Source organism: Bufo bufo, chromosome 3 (genome assembly GCF_905171765.1).
Source record: "Bufo bufo chromosome 3, aBufBuf1.1, whole genome shotgun sequence".
Taxonomy (NCBI): domain Eukaryota; kingdom Metazoa; phylum Chordata; class Amphibia; order Anura; family Bufonidae; genus Bufo; species Bufo bufo.
This window is the reverse complement of record NC_053391.1, coordinates 129,062,224-129,083,689: the sequence shown is the minus strand read 5'-3', so window position 1 is coordinate 129,083,689 and position 21,466 is coordinate 129,062,224. Positions and strand designations below refer to the sequence as shown.

The window sequence follows — 21,466 nt, the reverse complement described above, 5'->3', positions numbered from 1 at the left end:
TAGAATGCCTTTAATTGTCACCCGCTCATGATACATGGAGAACTTGTGGGAGGCCGACACCCCAAACCGAGTTGTAAAACCAGCTGAAACGATAACGGGCCTCATTTATCAAAGCTGTCCTAGTTGCCCATAGCAACCAATCAGAGCAAGCCTTTCATTTCTTCAGAACACATTAAGAAATGAAAGGTGAGCGCTGATTGGTTGCTATGGGCAACTAAGAGAGTTTTCCTGTTAGACAGTTTTGATAAATGAGGCCCATGATTCCATTAGGATAAACCCCTCAGGCACACATTTGAATACAGCTCTGGGTCTATGATGTACGGTACTTATTTTAGGCTCTATTCACAACACATTTACATATACGCTGAATGGCTCCATAAACCCCTATAGACCTGAGGTGTGTCTTTAGTACTTGCTGGACAGGTATAGGTCGGTTATAACTTTATTTTCATAACTATATGGGAATTCCACAGTATACTTTTTTTTGGAGTTTTATTTTGCAAGAGGGCCTATGGATGATTGCCATTGGTGAATCAAGTGAATATGATAGGGGATTGATACCGCTCCCCAATAAAGGGTGCTTTGAGATCATACTTTTGGTATAGGCACCCATAGTGCTGCATCGTAAATCCACTGTCAAGACTGCATTAAAAACAGCATGTTAAAGGGGTTATCCAGAAATAGATATTTATGACCTATCCTCAGGATAGGTCATCTGTATCAGATCTGGGGGGATGTGACACCCAGGACCTCCGCCGATCAGAGTTCTTGAGCACTTCAGCCTTTTCTTAGGCCAGTGACATCCCTGTACATCGGTCACATGGCCTAGTTGCAGCTCAGCCTCATTCAAGTCAATGGGGCTGAGCTGCAATACCAAGCACTGCCACTGTAGGGCGCTGTCCTTGGAAAGCTGCCGGGAGCCTGCATCACCCAACGCAGCCCTACATAGTTACATAGGTGGTTCTACAATCTATCTCTATATTTTGGGACTGCTTGGTATAAATGCATAGAAATAAAAGCTTTAATTATTAGCCCCTGGACCCCCGACGGTTCCAAAGCTCCCAGTCACGTTTGGTTCTCACTGAGCAGGTTGCCATGGAAATATGATGACATCCCAGTGAATGAGAGGAGCTGACAGTGTCAACAGTGGTACAATCTATGTATAGATCAGCCAGCCAGCCTGCATTACATCACTTGTTAGAGGAGATTTATAGACATCGTGGGGCAGATGAGACAAGGCTTGTATCCATCAATTTGTCAAAAAAAGAGTTATTTAAATAGAGGGAAAAAAAATTAACTTTAAGATTTTCCCTGTCTTGCTGGCATCCTGGATTTGATTATAAACCAATCTACCTAGGGGTTCTGGTCTCCAATACCGGACCTACAGTGGTGATAGACAAGGGGGGGAATGACCTGAGACACCCAAAAAATATAGTCCATTATTGAGATCAACATCGAGAGTGGCCACTATTAACAGCGCCATCACTGAGAACTCAATTAGCACCAGCAGAGTGCCCCAATAAACACTACTAGCCAAGTGTCCCACCTAAACAGTGCCTGCATCGTACTACCCTCCACACAGCAATGTAGGACGATAACATTTTTGGTGCGTGAAGTCACCAGCAGGGGGAGCTGATTACACACAAATGCTCAGTAAGCTCGTGGTGGTTGTGGGAGGCTCCCTCATTTTCTATGAGACTAGTCAAATATGGGGTTAACCATGCATGTCTCTGCATATATATTATGTGATCCTCGCTCTAACAGCAAAGCATCCTATATAATAAAACAGCAGTGTCAGTGCGCGGTGTCCGTGTGCGTCACCAGTGCACACTGGGCATGTGCCGTTGGGCGACCAATCGGGACACAGCGCTCCACACGCGGCTGCTGTGCCCAGCTCCGCCGTGCCTCCTCCTCCCCCTCTGCAGCCGCCTCACACCCCAGGATCCGGGCCCTGTAACCGCCGCCTGCCGCAGCGTCTTGCATATCCAGGTGCCAATAATTGCCCCATTCAATTGGATATGCGCCCATGATGATACCTGTACCAATGGCCAAAGCTGTATATTCCATTGTCTCCCCATGGTCAGGACTCTGCAGGTGCTCCACCACACACACAGGTGGCGGAGGAGGAGCGGGGCGGACGGACGGCTTCATGCTTCTGTCCCCGGCGCTGAGTGACAGTGGCGGCGGAGAGAGCATCAGTGAGGCAGCACACTACAGGAACGACTGCGGGAGGGGAGGAGGCTCCGGGAGAAGGAAGGGGAAATGCTGCGCTCATCACTGCCAGTCTGCTCTGCACACAGGGTCCGCACACAGGACACACGCCGCCCGCACCGCCCACAACTGCGCGCCGGACCGCTGCTGTGTCCAGCTCCGCCGTGCCTCCTCCTCCTCCCCCTCTGGCTTCCTCTGCAGCCGCCTCACACCCTGGGATCCGGGCCCTGCAACCGCCGCCTGCCGTAGCGTATACTTCACCGGACAACCTTATTAGGGAGTACAATACCGGAGACTGAAGTCACAACAATAGACAATCACAGTCTCCTTAAACTAATAACACACAAAGAATTAAATGTTACCATGTTTTTATTGAACACACCATGTAAATATTCACAGTGCAGGTGGAAAAAGTATGTGAACCCCTAGACTAATGACATCTCCAAGAGCTAATTGGAGTGAGGTGTCAGCCAACTGGAGTCCAATCAATGAGATGAGATTGGAGGTGTTGGTTACAGCTGCCCTGCCCTATAAAAAAAACACACACCAGTTCTGGGTTTGCTTTTCACAAGAAGCATTGCCTGATGTGAATGATGCTTTACACAAAAGAGCTCTCAGAAGACCTACGATTAAGAATTGTTGACTTGCATAAAGCTGGAAAGGGTTATAAAAGTATCTCCAAAAGCCTTGCTGTTCATCAGTCCACGGTAAGACAAATTGTCTATAAATGGAGAAAGTTCAGCACTGCTGCTACTCTCCCTAGGAGTGGCCGTCCTGTAAAGATGACTGCAAGAGCACAGCGCAGACTGCTCAATGAGGTGAAGAAGAATCCTAGAGTGTCAGCTAAAGACTTACAAAAGTCTCTGGCATATGCTAACATCCCTGTTAGCGAATCTATGATACGTAAAACACTAAACAAGAATGGATTTCATGGGAGGATACCACAGAGGAAGCCACTGCTGTCCAAAAAAAACATTGCTGCACGTTTACAATTTGCACAAAAGCACCTGGATGTTCCACAGCAGTACTGGCAAAATATTCTGTGGACAGATGAAACCAAAGTTGAGTTGTTTGGAAGAAACACACAACACTATGTGTGGAGAAAAAGAGGCACAGCACACAAACATCAAAACCTCATCCCAACTGTGAAGTATGGTGGCGGGGGCATCATGGTTTGGGGCTGCTTTGCTGCGTCAGGGCCTGGACGGATTGCTATCATCGAAGGAAAAATGAATTCCCAAGTTTATCAAGACATTTTGCAGGAGAACTTAAGGCCATCTGTCCACCAGCTGAAGCTCAACAGAAGATGGGTGTTGCAACAGGACAACGACCCAAAGCATAGAAGTAAATCAACAACAGAATGGCTTAAACAGAAGAAAATACGCCTTCTGGAGTGGCCCAGTCAGAGTCCTGACCTCAACCCGATTGAGATGCTGTGGCATGACCTCAAGAAAGCGATTCACACCAGACATCCCAAGAATATTGCTGAACTGAAACAGTTCTGTAAAGAGGAATGGTCAAAAATTACTCCTGACCGTTGTGCACGTCTGATCTGCAACTACAGGAAACGTTTGGTTGAAGTTATTGCTGCCAAAGGAGGTTCAACCAGTTATTAAACCCAAGGGTTCACATACTTTTTCCACCTGCACTGTGAATGTTTACATGGTGTGTTCAATAAAAACTTGGTAACATTTAATTCTGTGTGTTATTAGTTTAAGCAGACTGTGATTGTCTATTGTTGTGACTTAGATGAAGATCAGATCACATTTTATGACCAATTTGTGCAGAAATCCATATCATTCCAAAGGGTTCACATACTTTTTCTTGCAACTGTACATATTATACTCCAACCTCCATCATTATACACATATTACACTCCAGCCCCCATCATCCATATTAATAAAATCCCTGTGTGTGTGCTCCGCGTCGTGCATGTGTGCCCGATAATTAAACCGTGCATGCATGGTGCGGCGACCAATCAGCACACGGCGCTCCACACGCCGCCCACACCAGCGCGCTGCTGCCCAATCACCGCTGCCCAACACGCAACTGCGCTGCCCACACCAACGCGCCGACCAATCATCACTCGGGGAAGTCTCAGCCATCATTTAACGGCGCATGCGCGGCACGCTGAGCAATCATCACACGGCCAATTACCACCGCCGCTCGCAGGTTATGGTGTGCTTTCCACGTCGGAGCGCCGTCATTACTGTCCGTGAATCACAGAGCTGCACAGTCTTAGCACTCTCAGCTACAGATAGCAGTCGCTGCCAGCAGTCTCAGCCACCAGTCGCTGCCAGCAGTCTCAGCCACCAGTCGCTGCCAGCAGTCTCAGCCACCAGTCAGTGTCAGCTGTCTCAGCCATCAGTCAGTGCCACAGCCACCAGTCACAGTGCCAGCAGTCTCAGTGACCAGTCGCTGCCAGCAGTCTCAGCACCACCAGTCAGTGCCAGCCGTCCCCTTGCTATTTAATATACATTATTCCTACTAATGTTTATGCACTACTGTTCTAGCGCCAGTTATTGTAACGGGCTTAATGTCTAGTACTGTATAATTTTCAAATATGTTTTCAGCATCACTATACATATCTGTGAGGAGCTCTCTATAAAGTGATGTATAAATACGCCAGCGTAGATTAAAAGCGCGTTAATAATCATGCACAACTAGACTCAAATCAGTGCAATTTAGAAACAGAATTTTCTTCTCCCCCCCGGGTGCCATCATAATGCCCCCACTTCAAGAGAACGTCAAATGGCATTCAGTCACTTTAGAAATTAATCTAAACTTGACTAACTAAAGAGCAATAAATATACTGGAAGTACAATCTGTGCTCCTCTCCAGTGTAGCCAAAGCGCCCATCCCATTAATATGATATCAATAAAGCACGGCTTCAAGGAGAGGCAGTACATCAACTGTTCAGCGCAGCCGCTGGTTTATTCCTGTGTAATATGCTTTGCTACACATCGCAGTTAACTACTTAAAGGGGGTGTCTCATGAAGACAGCCATGTCCATATGTCCTATAGGCTTACTATGCTACAGACTGGCCACAGCTCCACTGGCAAAATCAGGGCCTGTTACAGTCCCTTAATCTCTATTTTTTTACACATTTTCTATTCTCTTTGCAAGAGGCATCATCATATCTATAAGTCCGGTCTCACTTATTCTGAAATGAAAAAGACCATGTGCCAGTTAAACGGGTTGACCTACAAACAAAATATATCACCTATTCACAGGATGGATCATAAATGTATGATCTCTGGGGGGACTGTCTGCTGAGAAACCCCCTTCCCAAAAAATGAGGACCTTAATATTTTTGCATAAATAACCAGTTGCTCCATTCACTTCTATGGGACTGCCGAGTATGGCACCAGCCATGTCCGTCCTATAGAAGTGAACGGAGCAGTGGCCATGGTTGCACACCACTGCCCCATTCACACAAGAGACTTGTTGCAGGTCCTGTGGATGGTGATAAGTGTTGTTCATGGCTCAGCCCCTACAATGGGAAGCCCCACCAATATTCAGAGCTCATAGTGGACATGACAAAACACATTTATCTCATACAGGATAAATTACTGATAAAGGGGCATCCCCATCTTAGACAATAATGACACATAGTATTCCACACGTCTGATAGATGTGGATCCCACTTCTGGGACCAACACCTATCTCCAGAACATAGGCTCCCCCCAACTCCTGTCCTGTCTAGTGAGATGGGTAGCTGCTGCTACATCCAGGCAAAGAACAGATGGGAAGATGTCCCATGTGTGACTTTCTCCATTCACTTTTATGTGAGCTGAGGTTGGTTGTTTCTTATCTGCGCAGCCACCTCTACATTTATCCTCTAACTGGATGGGGTGGCCAGCAGCTGTATCACCGGGTGGGGTGGGGTTGGAGGACTCTTGTTCTGGAGAATGGAGCAGGTCCCAGAGTTGGTACCCACATCTATCATACATTTACGGCCTACCCAATCGCTATGCCATAAACGTTCACGATGGCAATACCCCCTTAACTGCACAAACCGTATACTGTAGGACAAGTGGGGAGCATATGTCACAACGTTTTCTCTGGGAGATTGTCAGGAACTTTAAAATTCACATACTCTGATACAACCCACTGTGAATTAAAAAACTACCAAATCATACATGATACCACAATGCTACCCAACACCCAACCAGTTATATTTTACGGCAGAATCCCCACCTTCTCTTGCCCCAGTCAGCATCTTAGAAGCCGGTTTCTGAGAAAGGTAATTGGCTTGTCTTACAAGCCAATTACAAGAATTTGATCTAAAACTAACGGATCTAAATTTGATCTAAAAGTAACATTTATAGCCGGTAGAGGGATAAAACCTGCCACGCTGATGCACAGCATGTGCAAACCTCTAATTCACAATGTTTTATGAAAAGCTATATGGGGCCAGTGTTGTGCGTCTCCAGGGTATGCATAATCGACAGAATCCACCATGGAACACTTTTCCCAAATCTCGCCAGCCCTCAGTACCCCTGGTGGGTCTGTTCTCCTTGCGACATACCAGCACAACCTCAGCGATGGCCTAGCTTCCTCTATAAAACAGTTTCTTGCCCCCTCATGTGCACTGCCAGCCTTTGCCGCTGCTGTACTATTGGAAAAACAATTAACTCACTTTTGAACTACAATATTGTGCTGTTCAATTTCACTCAAAAAGTTGCGTGATGACTGACTGGTTACATGGTTGGCCTGTTTCTCTTTATTAGTTTGGGGATGGGGTTTGCACCTAGGGGTTGTTACTAATTCTGTACCGAACCATGCGTTTTCTGTATACAGATTTTTTAATGTTTGTGGCTTTTGTGGCTACAAAACTTAGGCAGGATGATGGCCCTTCTCAACTTTTTAACAAGCCTTTGAACTTGACAAGGGAAGAAGGCCAAGCCAGGTATCCACCTGTAGACCGCGGTTTCAGGGTGCTTGCCCCTCATCAGTTCGCAGTAGGATTGGAGTAGCAGTGCGATGCCTTGAACGCAACTTGGGCAGGGTGCTGGCTCTCTTTGAAGAAACCTGCTGTGTATAGAGAGACTTATTGGCAACGCTCCATGGGAAAAAATATACAAAGAGATATCTTCCAGGGAAAGTGAACCATCTCACTAACGCCACCTTCTGATAGACTTGGAACATGACAAGTGAAAATAGCCAAGCCAAATATCCATCTCTAGACAGCTGTTTCCTGGTGCTTACCAATAAATCTCCATACACAGCTGGTCTCTTTAAGGACATCAAGACATTGTACTCAGCCAGCCAGAATCCTACTTCGTAATGATGAGGGGCAACCACCCTGCAGATGGATTTCTGGCTTGGCTGTTTTCCCTTGTTACGTCCCAAGGCGACTAGAGTTGAGCGAACCTGTTCGAGTTCGGGGTTTAAGTGAATTACATAATGGATTTCATTCTCACAGAATCCATCACGTAATTCAATGCCGGCATGCCGCATAACAAGAGTATGATGACGTCATGCAAAACGGAATGCCTCTAAATCATTCTGTTTGGCATGCTGGCATTGAATTACGTGATGGATTCTGTGAGAACAGAATCCATTACGTAATTCACTTAAACCCCGAACTCGAACCTGCAGGTTCGCTCAACTCTAACGTTGACTCATCGGGAGCTTTTGGCTATAATAAAATCTATATATTTTTACATTTTAGATGTGCGACTACTTCATATGTGGCTTTGCTTTTTGTGGTCTTTCCCTTGTGTGTGTGGAGTATGAATAATGTCCATGAGCTCATTTAATTGTATGCTGTGTAATTTTTATTGCCTTTTTCTTTGTTTGTTTTATAAAAAGCATAAAAAAACAAAAAACAAAAACAAGCGCTGCCCAACCTTAACATTATACAAGAAGAAAAAGAAACTGCAAATATCATTCCATACAGACTGTACCCTCCATGCTAGGAAGGAATTCGAAGCAACAGGGCACGCATTACTTACTATTGTTACACACTCCACTGCCGTAATTATATGTATTGTCTTCATACCCCATTGTACGGCTTTGTGGAATATATTGTCACTCGGAAAATTGTAATGAGATTCTACCCGCAAATAAATATAAATGAAAATGACTGGATAGGGGTTGTGAAGCACAGTAAGCCAAAACTAACAAAACCCAAATTTGAAATGCATTAAAAAGTCAAAAATGAAAAAGCTCCACTTACTGAACATTATGTTAATAAACACGGGTATTAAATGTAACCGGAGATGAAAGACTTAATAACAGGGCAGAAAAAAAATTATATTACACACCACAAAAAACACCATCAGGAAAAGTGCCCTGTGACCTGCTCCGTAAACCACTAATGCAGTTAACACATTCAGGACTGGAGGTGTTTTGGGGTCTTCAATGCAAAATTTCCCTTTTTGGAATGCTATATTCCTGTGTCGGCTTGCATACAGAGGATGCACTACATTTTTTCCGGAAGAGTAAAAATACTCCTCTTTCCTTTTTTGAGGAGTATTTTTAGCCAAGGAGGAGTACGAAATTTGCGGTAATTCAAATACATAATACACAGGCCTGCACTTGCTCACATCTGCGTTGGAGGCTCCGTTCGGGACCTCAGTCGCAGATTCTGTCAAAAAGATTAGACAAAAAAAGCCTTGTAGGACTTTGATAAAAAGACAATATCCTGAACAGACTCCATTATAGTCAGTGGAGTCTGCTCAGCTCTGTTCCGGTCAGTTACGTGCCCAATCCAGCACTTCCGTTATTTTCGTTGGTCTGTTCATTTAACAGAGCACAACAACAGAAATTATATAGGTGCGGTGTGAATGTGCCCTCCCATCAGATTCTCCAACGTACAGTCCCATGTAAATACCCACCCGCTCCCATCAGCTTCTCCAACATACAGTCCCATGTAAATAATCACCCCCACCCATTAGCTTCTCCAACATACAGTCCCCTGTAAATAGCCACCCCCTCCCATCAGCTTCTCCAACATACAGTCCCATGTAAATAGCCACCCCTCCCATCAGTGTCTCCAACATACAGTCCCATGTAAATAACCACCCCCTCCCATCAGCTTCTCCAACATACAGTCCCATGTAAATAACCACCCCCTCCCATCAGCTTCTTCAACATACAGTCCCATGTAAATAACCACCCCCTCCCATCAGCTTTTCCAACATACAGTCCCATGTAAATAGCCACCCCCTCCCATCAGCTTCTCCAACATACAGTCCCATGTAAATAACCACCCCCTCCCATCAGCTTCTCCAACATACAGTCCCATGTAAATAACCACCCCCTCCCATCAGCTTCTTCAACATACATTCCCCTGTAAATAGCCACCCCCTCCCATCAGCTTCTCCAACATACAGTCCCATGTAAATATCCACCCCCTCCCATCAGCTTCTCCAACATACAGTCCCATGTAAATAGACACCCCCTCCCATCAGCTTCTCCAACATACAGTCCCATGTAAATAACCACCCCCTCCCATCAGCTTTTCCAACATACAGTCCCATGTAAATAACAACCCCTCCCGTCAGTTTCTCCAACATACAGTCCCATGTAAATAACCACCCCCTCCCATCAGCTTCTCCAACATACAGTCCCATGTAAATAACCACCCCCTCCCATCAGCTTTTCCAACATACAGTCACATGTAAATAACCACCCCCTCCCATCAGCTTCTCCAACATACAGTCCCATGTAAATAGCCACCCCCTCCCATCAGCTTCTCCAACATACAGTCCCATGTAAATAACCACCCCCCTCCCATCAGCTTCTCCAACATACAGTCCCATGTAAATAACCACCTGCTCCCATCAGCTTCTTCAACATACAGTCCCATGTAAATAACAACCCCTCCCGTCAGTTTCTCCAACATACAGTCCCATGTAAATACCCACCCCCTCCCATCAGCTTCTCCAACATACAGTCCCATGTAAATAACCACCCCCTCCCATCAGCTTTTCCAACATACAGTCCCATGTAAATAGCCACCCCCTCCCATCAGCTTCTCCAACATACAGTCCCATGTAAATAACCACCCCCCTCCCATCAGCTTCTCCAACATACAGTCCCATGTAAATAACCACCTGCTCCCATCAGCTTCTCCAACATACAGTCCCATGTAAATAACCACCCCCCTCCTATCAGCTTCTCCAACATACAGTCCCATGTAAATAACCACCTGCTCCCATCAGCTTCTTCAACATACAGTCCCATGTAAATAACAACCCCTCCCGTCAGTTTCTCCAACATACAGTCCCATGTGAATAACATTGCTCCCTCCCCTAAAGCATAGGGTTAATAACATTGCTCCCTCCCCTGGGAGGGATCTGGAGTGAATGGTTATGATAGCCAAGTGATAAAGTACAAGGAGGATCCGCCATATTGGGCAGTACTTTATCACATGGCTATAATAACCTGCCGTGCATTCACTCTGGACCCTAGGCCGGCCGACTTATTAGAAGTCCGTGGGTGCTCTAATACCACTCTGTACAGCCCAGCGGTTGCATGGAGTGGTAATAAGCTACCTATATATATGTGCAAGGACTTCTTCTTTTGGATTGTGTACATTTTAAGTCTCGTGCACACTGCTGTCCCGTGCATGGTGGACAGCAATTTTTAGTCCCCAATGCCCAGGAAACATCAGTACGGATTCAGCAGATGGATCCAGACCCATTCAACTTGAATGGGTCTGTGATCCGTCCGCACCCCTGCGGTACGGAGGCATGGAGAGAAACCCCATGGAAGGACTCCACAGTGCATCTGTGCCTCCGTTACACAAGCGAATAGGTCTGCATCCATGATGAGCACACGGCTGGTGTCCGTATATTGCAGACCCGCTGTTTGCGGGCCGCAATATGGGTAACGGCTGTGTGCATGAGGCCTTAGACAGAAAAAAATAAAAAACACAGCATGCCCTCACACACACACACACACGGGCTGAAAAACTCCAGGCAGGCCCCCTGTCTAACATTAAAAAGAAACCTTTTTTTCCCACCCCTGCTGAAGAGTATAACAGGAGTCTGAAGCCTCAGCGGAGTGCTGCTTCCCCTCACTGTTGAGTGCAGTAGTGAAGACTGTCCCATAGGCTTTCTATTGAGGCCGTCTTCAGTACTGCACTCAGCAGGGAAGAGAAGCAGCGTTCGGCTGAGGCTTCAGACTCCTGGTTATAGGGATTAGTGGGGTTCTCAGAGATGTGACCCCCGCTAAAGCCAACTGCCCACCAAGACTCCTTACCCCACCAGGCGCCATCCCTCTGGTAAGGATCGTGTGCCGCTTTCGGACTCTTCCCCCTCACTACAGAGCAGCGTGCTCAATAGTCGGAAGCACTCTTACTGCGCTGATGAAAAGTCTAAGGCATATTGGTACGCCTTAGACTTTTTTTTTAAGGAGTAAAATGGCCTGAACAGGCGTCTATAACGCTTGTACAGACGTTATTGCGACCTCTGCTTGCATAGTTGACTCATTTGACCTTTTTCCACTCAACTATGCAAGACAACATAAGAAGTGGGGTGCAGAAAAATAGCAGTAGGTTCTCTGGACTGATGAGTCAAAATTGTTATATTTGGTTGTAGTAGAAGGCAGTTTCTTCGCAGTAAGGCTAGAGAGTAGTACAATATGAGTGTCTGCAGGCAATAGTGAAGAAGGACTGGAGAGCGGTGCAATAATGAGAGTCTGCAGGCGGCAGTGAAGAATGGTGGAGGTTCCTTGCAAATTTGTAGCTGCATTTCAGTAAATGGAGTTGGGGATTTGGTCAGGATTACTAGTGTCCTCAATGCTGAGAAATACAGGCAGGGGTGCACCACCAATGAGGCGAGGTGAGGTGATTGCCTCAGACAGTACCAGGTTGGGGCAAGAGGAGGGGCAGCGGAAGGGGGATTATCGGTTTCTAAAGTGTAGTATTGGGAAGTGCAGTGGGCACAGTATGTGGCGCTGTATTACCCTGTATGTTTTGTAACTCTGTATGTAATGTTTTCCAAGTATGTCTTTAATAGTAGGGCTGCAGGGAAAGGGTTAGGTTAAGATATTGGCATTGTTTCAGTTTTTGCCTCAGGCAGCAGATAGGCTAGGTTCACACCTGAATACAGGCAGCTACTTATCCATCATGCAATTCCATCACGGAGGTGTCTGATTGACTCCAAATTTATTCTGCAGCAGGACAATGACCCAAAAATATAGCAAATGTCATTAAGAACTATCTTCATCCTAAAGAAGAACAAGAAGTCCTGAAAGTGATAATATGGCCCCCACAGAGCCCTGATCTCAACATCATCTAGTCTGTCTGGCATTACATGAAGATACAGAAGGATCTGAGCAAGTCTACATCCATAGAAGTTTGTTCTCCAAGATGTTTAGAACAACCGGTCTGCTGAGTTCCTTCAAAAACTACATACAGTGCTAAGAACAAAGACCCTATTTTAAATATCTCCCCCACCCACTTTAGTGTTAGATATAAAATCTATATATGAATAATAATCACCTAAGTAAAGACTTTTTTTTTTTGTAAAGTTGCAAGGACTGGGACCAGATGTGTATGTGGGTGTCTGATATTCCCTGAGCTGAGTGAGCATGGGGAAGTCAGGAGGGATGGCTGTTCTGAAGGTGTATGGCCAGCTTAAAATTGGTGGCCGTGGATAATTATTGTATGTCTCGGGTAACAAACATTTAGGGTGACAGTAATGTACATATAAAAGCCTGAGCACCCATTCAAAATGCATTTATGCCATGCAAGTTATATGTTTCAATGCTGACAAGACTCTACTTACACAACAGCATCTACAGAAGACTCAAGTCGCGGGGAAGTGCAGCCCAGTATTTCTCCCGGGGATAATGGCTTACTCTGGGGGACGAGAACTTTGTAATCAGGACGAAGATCTTGAACAGCGGCCTATGGACAGAAACAAAATGAATAACGGTTGGGGGATTTTAGTTAGCAAAGGCTGGAATTTAGGGGGTTATTTAGTTTATTTAATAAAAAAAAACACCAAAAAATACCTTTAAAAAGAACACTACTCACCTTTAATCACTCGCTGACCCAGTGCAGAAGTTCCAGTGGTTCCTTTGTTGGGTCACTGTTTACAAGTGGTCAACACGTGACGACTGCTGCCGATCAGTGGCCTGAGCTGTCACATGGCAGTCACTTGTAAGTAAAGCCCGGGGGGCGGGAAATCTGCACAGCTTCTGTGCTGGATCACTGGAGGATTAAAGAGGTGAGTAATGGTTTTTCTTAATAGTGCTTTCTACAGTTTTTTCCCCCCAGAAAACAGATAACCCATTTAAGGTCACATGCCGGAAATTAAAGTTACATTAGCCAAATAAGTAAGGTCCATTATTACAGACTATTAAAATCACACCAGAAACATAAAAGCCTGAGTTGTCCTTGTGCGTGAGGTCTTTAATATTTCATTCAGCTGTTTGTGAATCAACTTGCTCTCGTACTGTGGAAGCAAATGCAGCCTGGCAATACTCATGCTGTACATTAATATGTTATAGGGATAAATGCTTCGGGTGCCTACAAGAAGATTTGCCAAAAGTATTAAAATTGCTGTAGCATATGATGGCCTACTTCAGGAGAGCCACAATCAATCAAGGGTTGGAGAACGAGTGAATTATATCCATCTCTATGTAATAACTACATTAGTATGCAGGTACAGTAAGTCATGGCTGTGTAGGTAAGAGATGTGTCATGCAACAAAGTTTAGATACCTTAAAATTGACACCCGGTTGATAAATCGATACTGAGGAACACTAGTGGTACAGTAGAAGATAGACCTCAGGCGCAAAGAAATGAGCTAGCATATCTTGGCTGTAGCATTTGGAAGTAGTACTTTATCAGGTTCTCAAAAACAAATAGGATGTATGCTACCGGTTGGGTTATGGTTGGGCCACCAAAAATGAAGCGCCTTTTGGCTCCACCTTTACCATCGTTTTTTGCAATTTAAAGCACATAAAGTCTTGTAGAAATGGATAATTTGGCTACAGTCGTTTTTTGGCTAGGGCTAAATGATGACAGTCGTAACCCTGAGCCTTGATATTGCCAGGTCATGTCCCATGTATCCTTCCTCAGGGCTCCAGGATACTGTTTAAGAAGTTATACAAATTTAACGAAGAACTTGATGTTTTTAGGTCCTTCAAGTAGTGCAGTCTGCCCTAGGATAAAAAAAAAAAACTAAAAAAGTAGTGCAGTCTGCATAAAGGAAAAGCAGAGCACTGGAATAAATTTAGCATTGAAACACATTACTTCAAATGTTGCTGCCATCACCCTCTAGTAACATTTTATTGCTTCAATAATGGAATTGCCTTTCAATCAAACATAGAGAATATTATGAAATATTATATTATGAAATCCATCAGCGATATCATGAATATATAGACATCGGCCTGGAGATAAATTGGATAACAATATCTAGTCCCTCCATGCCCTCCAGCTTGTAGCCAGTCTAATGTTGCTGAGGAAGGTCAAAAAAGATAAATGTCTTTTTTCATGAATGGCCGTATACTATGTATATATGCGACATTCTGGACCACACTGGAATTTGTACACAAAAACAAGCTTATTGATGCATGCATTGAGTGCTGTGGTATTGTCTACTGGAACTATCTGGCTTCACAAGCCCTCCACTTGGCTCCACCACACTTTTGGAGAGCGAGTGACATTGTTTATAAAAATATCTATGGTTTTGTAGGACCATTTTATAGTAATATTCATGCAGCGTGTAAAGGATTTGTACCTTCCTGGAGGACTATCACAAGCATGACATAGTTCAGTGTTGATAGAGCCATGTACAACTTCTTAGTTGGTCCTCGTTCCTTAAGGCCTCTTGCACACGAACGTGTGCGCCCTGTGGCTGCATTTTTCGGATCCGCAATACACGGGCACCGTTAAATGTGCATTCCGCATCACGGATGTGGACCCATTCACTTCAATGGGTCCACAAATCCGGAGATGCGGAATGGTGCGGAACGGAACCCTACAGAAGCACTACGCAGTGCTTCCGTGGGGTTTCGTCCCGTACTTCCGTTCCCCAAAAAGATAGAACATGTCCTATCTTTTTGCAGAACGGCCGGATAACGGACCCATTAAAGTGAATGGGTCCACGATCCGCTTTCCCCATGGTGGGTGTTCGTGCATTGCGGCCCGCAATTTGCAGCACGGCCATGGGGCACACACGTTCATGTGCAAGAGGCCTAAAAGGCATCTGTTCCTGTCTGTGTTCTTATTGAGAGCAGCCAAGAACCAAGCAAAGACGACTTTACATGGTTAAGGGTACTTTCACACTTGCGGCAGAGGATTCCGGCAGGCAGTTCCGTCGCCGGAACTGCCTGCTGGATCCGGCAATCCGGACGCAAATTGATGGCATTTGTCAGACGGATCCGTCTGACAAATGCATTGAAATACCGGATCCGTCTCTCCAGTGTCAACCGGAAAAAACGGATCAGGTATTAATGTTTTTTTGCATTTTTAAAGGTCTGTGCATGCGTTTTGCTGGAACACTTAATGCCGGATCCGGCACTAATACACTTCAATGTAAATTAATGCATTCCGGCAAGTGATCAGTATTTTTGGCCCTATGCTGCGGTATTTTCTCTGTCCAAAAAAACGTAAGAGGGACTGAACTGATGCATCCTGATCAGAATGCTCTCCATTCAGAATGCATTAGGATAAAACTGATCATTTTTTTCCGGTATCGAGCTCCTGTGACGGAACTCAATACCGGAAAACAAAAACGCTAGTGTGAAAGTACCCTAAGAAAAAGTGAGGGGCTATTTTTGAGATGGAAGTTAAAAGGCATCTGTCAGCAGATTTGTACCTATGACACTGGCTGACCTGTTACATGCCAGTCTCAGGTCAGCCGGTCTCATAGGTACAAACTTCCATCTCAAAAATAGCCCCTCACTTTTTCTTAACCATGTAAAGTCGTCTTTGCTTGGTTCTTGGCTGCTCTCAATAAGAACACAGACAGGAACTGGAATAATTTGAGACACACTTTACAAACCTGATGTCACAAACAAGTAATGTAGATTTTTCATATACTATTATTTGATTATTTTTTTTTACTCTCCCGACAGAAGTGCCTGGAATACAAACACCTCATCGGGAGCTCATAAGATGGTCCTGTCTACACTGAGAAAGTGTCTCACTCTACCATACTTCTAAATTTAACTCTGACCCTAAACCTGATCATATGTCTTCCTCCTGATTGTTGCCGCTCCCCGCGGTAGCCCTGTGAATCCAAGATGCATCCATCAACGTGTTGTGATAGTTCTGCAATTGCTGTTCAAAACAGATAACAGGACTCATCTGTAGATTTCAGAGGACAAAAGAAAAGGATAATGGAGGCGCTGAGACTGGTAAGATATTGAACGTCCGAAGGCCGCGGAGCAGGCATGATGAAGCTCTTGTAATAAACATCCCCACAGCCAGATGCTTATTTGAAGACAGTAGAGGATGATGAAGTGGCAAAGCCAGAGGAAACTGAATAAACAGTTAGACCAGGATTGATAGGCGAGGGGAATCCTGACATGATTGGGCCATCTTCTCTAGTATCTCCTTAATTGTTCCAGGGGGACTGCTAATTTTGTGAGTGGCAGAGATCGGGGACTTAACTAGTCTGCTTACTGAGGCCGGTATCACTGTGTGGGATAGCGTAATGAGAGATCAAAGGATTCCGTTTTCCCCGTGTGATTAAGCGAGTAAACAATTTCCTCTTCCTTCTCCTCTACAGTATGAAAAATGAAAGCGTTATGGAGTGATGCTGGAGCGATTACTGTTCAGCGGACAGGATTTGTCAGCATCCATTTTAAAACAGATGGTTGAGGACAGAGAAATAAACACGAAAATGATCACAGTGTCCCTCGCTCTATACTCTGCAGACAAAACTCCAACGACGGATGCAGGACCACTTCCTATTTTCTATGGCCGGGATAACGCACATAAAGAAACCTTGGTGGATCCATTTCAGTATTGGTGCCAGCTGTCGAGAGCGTGATGACTACAGCTTCTTAGTCATACCAGGGTTACAAGAAATGTGTGCTTAATAGCCAAAAACAAAATCATATCCCTCAAGAACATTCTCCTAGATTGGGCAGATATCCAAACGTAGGGACCCAAGATCGAGATACATCTACTTCACATTTAGTCTCTTAAAAATAAGGTACAAATAAAGAGGACCTGCCAGCTCTTTTGACGTATCTGTATAAGTAAATACTTGTATCCCAATGAAAAAAATTGTTTCTATAGCCTTTATTTTCATAAGGCCTCCTGCGCGTGACCATATCTGTTTCTGCGGTCCGCAAAACACTGATACGGCTGTGTGCATTCCACATTTTCCCTTCTGGAGGTCTCGCGCTACAGTATGTTAAAAATGTCTATTCTTGTTAGAAAAATGGACAAGAACAGGACATGTTCTATTTTTTTGTGGGGCTGCGGAACAGAAATATGGATGCGGACAACATGTGGTGTGCTGTCGCCATCTTTGTGGCCCCATTGAAATGAATGGGTTTGCATTCGATCTGCAAAAAATGCGGATCAGATGCGGACCAAAACTATGGTCGTGTGTAGGGATGAGCGAATCGACTTCGGATGAAACATCCGAAGTCGATCCGCATAATACTTTGTTTCAAAACTGTACGTATTAGAATGTATTGGCTCCTATGAGCCGAAGTTATAATTTCACGAAGTCTCTCTTGAGACTTCGCATAATAACTTCATAAATTAGTTTCCATTGTAAAAAAACATTTCTCGAACTCGGGTTCGGTTCCAAGTGGTACCCGAGTTCGGGAAATGTTTTTTTACTGTAGAAATTAATTAATGAAGTTATTATGCAAAGTCTCGAGAGACTTTGCGATGTAATAACTTTGGCTCATAGGAGCAAATACATTCTAATCCGTATACTATTCAAACAAAGTATTATGCGAATCAACTTTGGATGTTTCATCCGAAGTCGATTCGCTCATCCCCAGTCGTGTGCATGAAGCCTAAGGCTGGTTTCACACGAGCGAGTGTCAAGCTCCGGACTCGAAGCGCAGCACCCGTCCTGAACTTCCAGCACTGCCGGGGTCAGTCACATTGCATTATATTGATTTATGAGGCTATGTAACCCCTACAGTTCTGGAATGTATTGTATAACACTGACATAATGCTGTCAGTGTTATCCAATACATTCCAGACCTCTAAGGGTTACATAGAATCATAAATCAATATAATGCTATGCGACCCTGGCAGCGCTGGAAGTTCAGGACAGGTGCTGCGCTGTAAGTCTGGAGCGTGACACTCGCTCGTGTGAAACCAGCCTTAACTCTGTACTGTTCCTCTGTTCCTCCTACAAATTGACAATAGGGTATTACCATTCCCCTCGTCAAAGTGGTGAATGGACACTGTCAGATGGTGTAGGGAGTGGGACACACCCACAACTGGTAGCACCCAGTCATAAACGCTCCTCAAATTGTTACATTATTGGGAACACAATTATTTTATAAAACAAACATGTCAGGAGAGGTGGTAGGTCCCTTTAAACAACATTTTTATAGGCTAGTATACTATTTCTATTGATTTATTAAACTTTTTTGATTCAGGCTTGCAGTTGTCATAGACATGTGGGGGAAATCTAACCGATACCTGCAGGTGCACTGAATATGCAGTGCAAATACGGCCTTAGGCCTTTCACATGGGCGTCGTATGTGAGGGCCGGATAGGATGCGGGTGCGTCGTGAAAAAATAGTGCGAGTAGGTACGCAATTGCAGTCAGTTTTGACTGCGATTGCGTTCCGATGTTCAGTTTTTATCGTGCGGGTGCAAAGCATTTTGCACGCGCGTGATAAAAAAAACTTACTGTGGTACCCGGACCCGAACTTCTTCACTGAAGTTCGGGTTAGGTATTCTGTAGATTTTAATATTTTCCCTTAAATTCCCTATAACATGGTTATAAGGGAAAATAATAGCATTCTAAATACAGAATGCATAGTAAACTGTAGATTGAGGTGTTAAAAATAAAATAAAAATTAACTTACCTGTTCCAATTGATCGCGCAGCCAGCATCATCTTCTTGCTTCTTCTTTTCAGGACCCGCAAAAGGACCTTTGGTGACGTAATCTTCTATCTTCATTCAGTAGGACCTGCGCTGACGTCACCACGCTCACCACGTGATTACGTCACCAAAGGTCCTTTTGCAGGTCCTGAAAGAAGAAGCAAGAAGATGATGTCGGCTGCGCGATCAATTGGAACAGGTAAGTTCATTTATTTATATTTTTTAACACCTCAATCTACAGTTTACTAAGCATTCTGTATTTAGAATGCTATTATTTTCTCTTATAACCATGTTATAAGGGAAAATAATACAGGGAATACACTTTAATGGGGTCCGGGGTTGCTTTCATCCCTATCATCCTCAGCAACCATGCGTGAAAATCGCACCGCTTCCGCACTTGCTTGCGGATGCTTGCGATTTTCCCGCATCCCCATTCATTTCTATGGGGCCTGCGTTGCGTGAAAAACGCAGAATATAGAACATGCTGCGATTTTCACGCAACGCCCAAGTGATGCGTGAAAATCACCGCTCATCTGAACAGCCCTATTGAAGTGTATGGGTCGGATTCAGTGCGGTGCAATGCGTTTACCTCACGGATTGCACCCGCGCGGAATTCTCGCCCGTGTGAAAGGGGCCTTTGGGCTCATGCACACGACCGTATGCCCTCCGAGACATACGGTCCGTGAGGGGGCGATATGTCCCGAAGCGGCATACATCGTGCGCACGGTAGTGCACAGCATCACAGGTTACTATGATGCTGTGCACATGATATGATCATATGATCTTCTGAGTGCGGAACAATAGTCCCGCGGGCGGCCCGATGCGCATAGCATCAGAGTAATCTATGATGCTGTGCGCTCCCGTGGGCACGATGTATGCTGCTCCGGGACATATGTCCGCTCACGGACCGTATGTCTCGGAGGGCATACGGTCGTGTGCATGAGCCCTTATACTGCAGAAAAACATTCTGCCCACTAGCGATTTTCTTCAAAATAATAGCTGGTATGCGGCTGCTCATGCATATAAGAAAAATGTCAGATGAAAAGGATTTTTTGGTCATTTCAGCCGAACATTGTTTGAAAATTTTACGTGACTACTGTCTGCCAAATATTTTTTTTTCTGTTGGGTTGGATTATTTTTGTCTGCAATCGGCTGAAATCACGTGTGGCCTGGATTCAGCAGATCCTTGGTCACTTTGTCAAGCCCACTGTGTTTTTAATCTTTCTTTATACCGACCCCCTGATTGGCCAGTTTAGGTTGGCATGTTGCTAATGAGATAGTTTGCATGAACAATTCTACAGACGAGTGATGGGCCGCATTCTGACTCATCAAAATCTTATGTGTATGACCAGCTTTGGTCAAGAAAGTGTTTTCACCACTGACCGCAGTGCTCCCTCCATGTAGCAGGCAGAAGAGTTTAGGCGTATTCTAGAATTTTTAGAACAGTTAGAATTCCAAAATTCTCCAAAAACGGTCTTTAGTTTTGTGGAAAGGGGAAGTGGGGATTACGATGTAATGAACCCCGGGGAGGACATTTTGTATAAGGGCTAATACAAATTGGTGGCTTTTCTTTACCTGAAACCTTAGTCATTCTTTGTCGGCTGCTCTCTTGTAATCTTGCAATAACCATCTAGAAAGGTCGAATTTCCTCCAGACAATTTTTCTTTTCCTGGACTTTGTGACAAAGGACTGATTATTTCGCTTGATATACAATAAAAATAGAGGAAATTTCTGACCTTTGTGTTATGATAAACCATGTGGCCCTTTTGATTTGTTCTGTGGTATATCAAAGTGGACGCCTCCCTGATGAAGAAGACTGGATGTCTGGAAAGGGCTCGATTTGATAAATTAGCTTTTATACCTGGAAGACCAAGGGCCGTATTTACTAAACAGCGCAGAGGTATTAGCCATCTAGCAGTGTCAGAAGCCACCTTGCAGGCATGTGTGCGATTGGGCTGTAAAGACGTTACGCGCGATAGGGCTTAGGGATCTTGACAAAGCATGGCCCCGACTGCCTTCTGCTTCATTTGTTCATGTCTTTGTTGGCCCTTTTATTTGGTTTCGAGCTGCCTCCAAAGGCTTGAACAAATATTCTATACGAGCACATTAATCACTAAACGCTGACTGCATGGCAAGCTCAGATGTAAAGGTCTGCATGTTCTCTCCTTCATGTCTTTGTAAAGTATCTACCGGTATATTGCTGCAGCTTCTGCTTTAACCCTCTCGCCACTGAAGACAGAAGCCCACC

General features: G+C 44.8%; 1 protein-coding gene across 1 annotated transcript in view; it reads right to left on the bottom strand.

The window, feature by feature from the left end:
* Positions 1–21,466, bottom strand: part of DPH1 (diphthamide biosynthesis 1) — a 293,541-nt gene that overhangs the window by 74,963 nt on the left and 197,112 nt on the right. Inside the window, exon 6 of the mRNA XM_040423565.1 lies at positions 12,958–13,079. Within this exon, the coding sequence (XP_040279499.1) occupies positions 12,958–13,079 (122 nt within the window). The remainder of the gene's footprint in view (positions 1–12,957; positions 13,080–21,466) is intronic.